Source organism: Aegilops tauschii, chromosome 3, assembly GCF_002575655.3.
Source record: "Aegilops tauschii subsp. strangulata cultivar AL8/78 chromosome 3, Aet v6.0, whole genome shotgun sequence".
In the NCBI taxonomy this organism is placed as follows: domain Eukaryota; kingdom Viridiplantae; phylum Streptophyta; class Magnoliopsida; order Poales; family Poaceae; genus Aegilops; species Aegilops tauschii.
The window spans coordinates 348,526,892-348,529,409 of record NC_053037.3 but is presented as its reverse complement, the minus strand read 5'-3'; the positions used below and the strand labels follow the sequence as shown (position 1 = coordinate 348,529,409).

The following is a 2,518-nucleotide window of genomic DNA, read 5'->3' as shown; positions in this document are numbered from 1 at the left end:
CAAGAGAATCAAATACGAAGAGCTTACGAAGATTTGCGTCCCTCTCGCGTCGCCTCCCCCGCGGGCGGCTCGGGAGGGCTCAGCCGCCGCCGCCTAGTCCACATCCAGCGCCCTTCTCCCCCTCCGCCGCTGCCGATGGTCGGCGCCGGGCAAAGCCCGTGCGTGCGACGGCGGCGGCGGAGGGTCTCTCCTCCCTCTCCCGGATCCGCGGCGGCGCGGGTGTCTTGATCCGCGCGGTGCGGCCCTCCCGACGATGTAGCAGATCCCGAAAACGGCGTGCTCGCGGCGGTGCACGAGCGCCCAGATCCATGGGTGTGGGACTCCCGGCAGCGTGCGGGCTCCCGGCGGCGGCGGGATCGGTCGACGGCGGGCTCGGGCGATGGCGTTGGCCGCGCGGTGCCGGATCTCGTCGGTCGTGGCGGATCTCGCCACTCCGGCCATCGTGGAGGAATCTGGACCTGAGGCGGCGGCCCCGTTAGGCATGGTGACGGCGCCCTCGGCTGTCGACGTTCGCGGGGGGTGGATGGACGACATCTTGACCGCGTGGGCGGCGAGTTGCCGGTGGATCTCCTCCGCGCTGCAGAATCTCTTCCGTTGCACTAGAAACTCTGGATGACTCGTTCATCCCAACGGTGGCGACGACCAGGGTCGCCGTTCTCCTACTTGCAAGCGTCGTCGAGGTCCCTGCCCTCTACCCCGACACCATGCCTGGGTGAAAACCCAAAATCTTCTTAGATTGGGCGGCGGCGGCACTGCATCTGTCGTACCCTTCTTGGAGGCGCCGCCTGGGGCGTTTGGGTGCTCGGTTAGAGGAACTGCAGGCGGAGGGGATGGGACCGGTGGCAACAGGTGGTGTTCGTGATGGAGGAGCGGCGTGGCATCTGGCACGTCGACAACGGTGGGACTCAGCGGCATGGAGCAGCGGGGTCTCGCCGGTGGGCGTGTGATGATGGACGAGCGCAGAATGGTGGCGTTGTATGGCGTCGTGGTGGCGTCAACGACAGCTAGACCGAGCAAGGTAGATGCAGCAGCACAGCACTGAAGATGGATTGGTGGCAAGTGGCTGCAGCGGCCTCATACCCGGCAGGCGTCCTGGTTGAGGAGTGCGCCGGCGTGGTGGGTGCCCCATACCCGGCAGGCGTCCTGGTTGGGACCTCAGGTCTTAGATGTTAGGTTTGGCTGCGAGGTCTGTTTGGTATTAGGCCCAGACTATCAGCATCCCTTCATCAATTGGATAGGAGTAGCGACAGATGTTGCCTATACGGTGGCTTTAATCTTACTGTTGTATGACTTTGTAAGAGCAACTCCAACGGGCCGACCCAAACGGATGGCGCTTTTGTCCGCTTTTTGTCCGTTTGAATCGGTCGCCCGCCCGGCGTCCGCCCTCTTTTAGATTTGGGTCGGCAGTGCGCCCAACGCGCCGACCCATTTCATGACCGCACGCGCTGTAGATCATGCCAGCGGCCATGTTGTCGCCCTGGTTTTGGCGCTCGAGCGCGCGGGAAAGGTTCGCGCGCGTGCCGCGGCCGGCGCTCGTTATAAGAAGGCGCTCCCTCCACACTCTGTCCGCCGCCCACTCATCTCGCCCCCTCTCACTAGCCTCGCCACCTCTGCGCCACCATGTCGATTCGTCGCCTGGGCGCTTCGAATTTTCGCGGGGTCAGCGAGCGCCGCTCCGGCGCCTTCTCCTCCGAGATCTGGTTTGGCGAGAAACACCTCATCCTTGGCACCTTCGACACCGCAGAGGAGGCGGCCCGCGTGCACGACGCAGCGGCGTGGCGCCTCCTGAGGCCTCGTCGGGAGATGAATTTTCCCGACGTGTCGAGTCAGCGGGCGCAGGATCTCGCGCCTCTCTCGCGGCTTTTCACCGACGAGGATCGTCGTGTCCACCGGAGGCGACAGCGTCGCCTCGCTATCGCCGAGATGGACATGGAATCCATAGTGGTGTGGCGCGAACGCTTCCCGCAGGACATCGTCGACGAGCGCCAGTTCTACAAGCAAAGGAGGACGGAGAGGGAGGCGAGGAGGACGGAGCGAGCCGCCTATCGGGAGGACAAGCGTGCGCGGAAGCAGGCCGCTCAATTGAAACTGAAGCTACGAGAAACGTCGGGGTGGGACTTCGAGGACGAGCAGTATGCTGACGCCTACATTCAGACGTCGGAGGAGGACATTACCGAGTCGGAGTCGGAAAGCGACAAGTAGTGGGTCCTTTCTTTTATCTGTGTACGCTAGAACTATCTATGTATCCTTTTTTGTCTATCGGAAAAAATGGCCGGTGGCGTCGACGACGAAGCAGGCGGGCGAGGGTGTGCTGTTGGATGTGGAGAGGCCAATGTGCCACCGACCAGCGGGCCCGGGGAGGAGAGAGGGTGAGCGCGCGCGTGTCCGTCTTGTGTCCGCGCCGACGCAAATCCGGCTAAAAAATTGGCCAGAAATGGGTCGGCAGGCGGACGTAAGCGGACGCGCTTCCGTTTGGGTCGGCGCGTTGGGCCGACTTTTCTGTCCGCACCGACCCAAA

At 63.5% G+C, this 2,518-nt stretch overlaps 1 protein-coding gene across 1 annotated transcript; it reads left to right on the top strand.

Moving 5' to 3' along the window:
• Positions 1-1,620: 1,620 nt before the first annotated feature.
• Positions 1,621-2,202, top strand: LOC109759304 (uncharacterized). The gene has a single exon (XM_020318127.1). The coding sequence runs from the start codon at positions 1,621-1,623 to the stop codon at positions 2,200-2,202; it is 582 nt and encodes a 193-aa protein (XP_020173716.1).
• Positions 2,203-2,518: the final 316 nt, after the last annotated feature.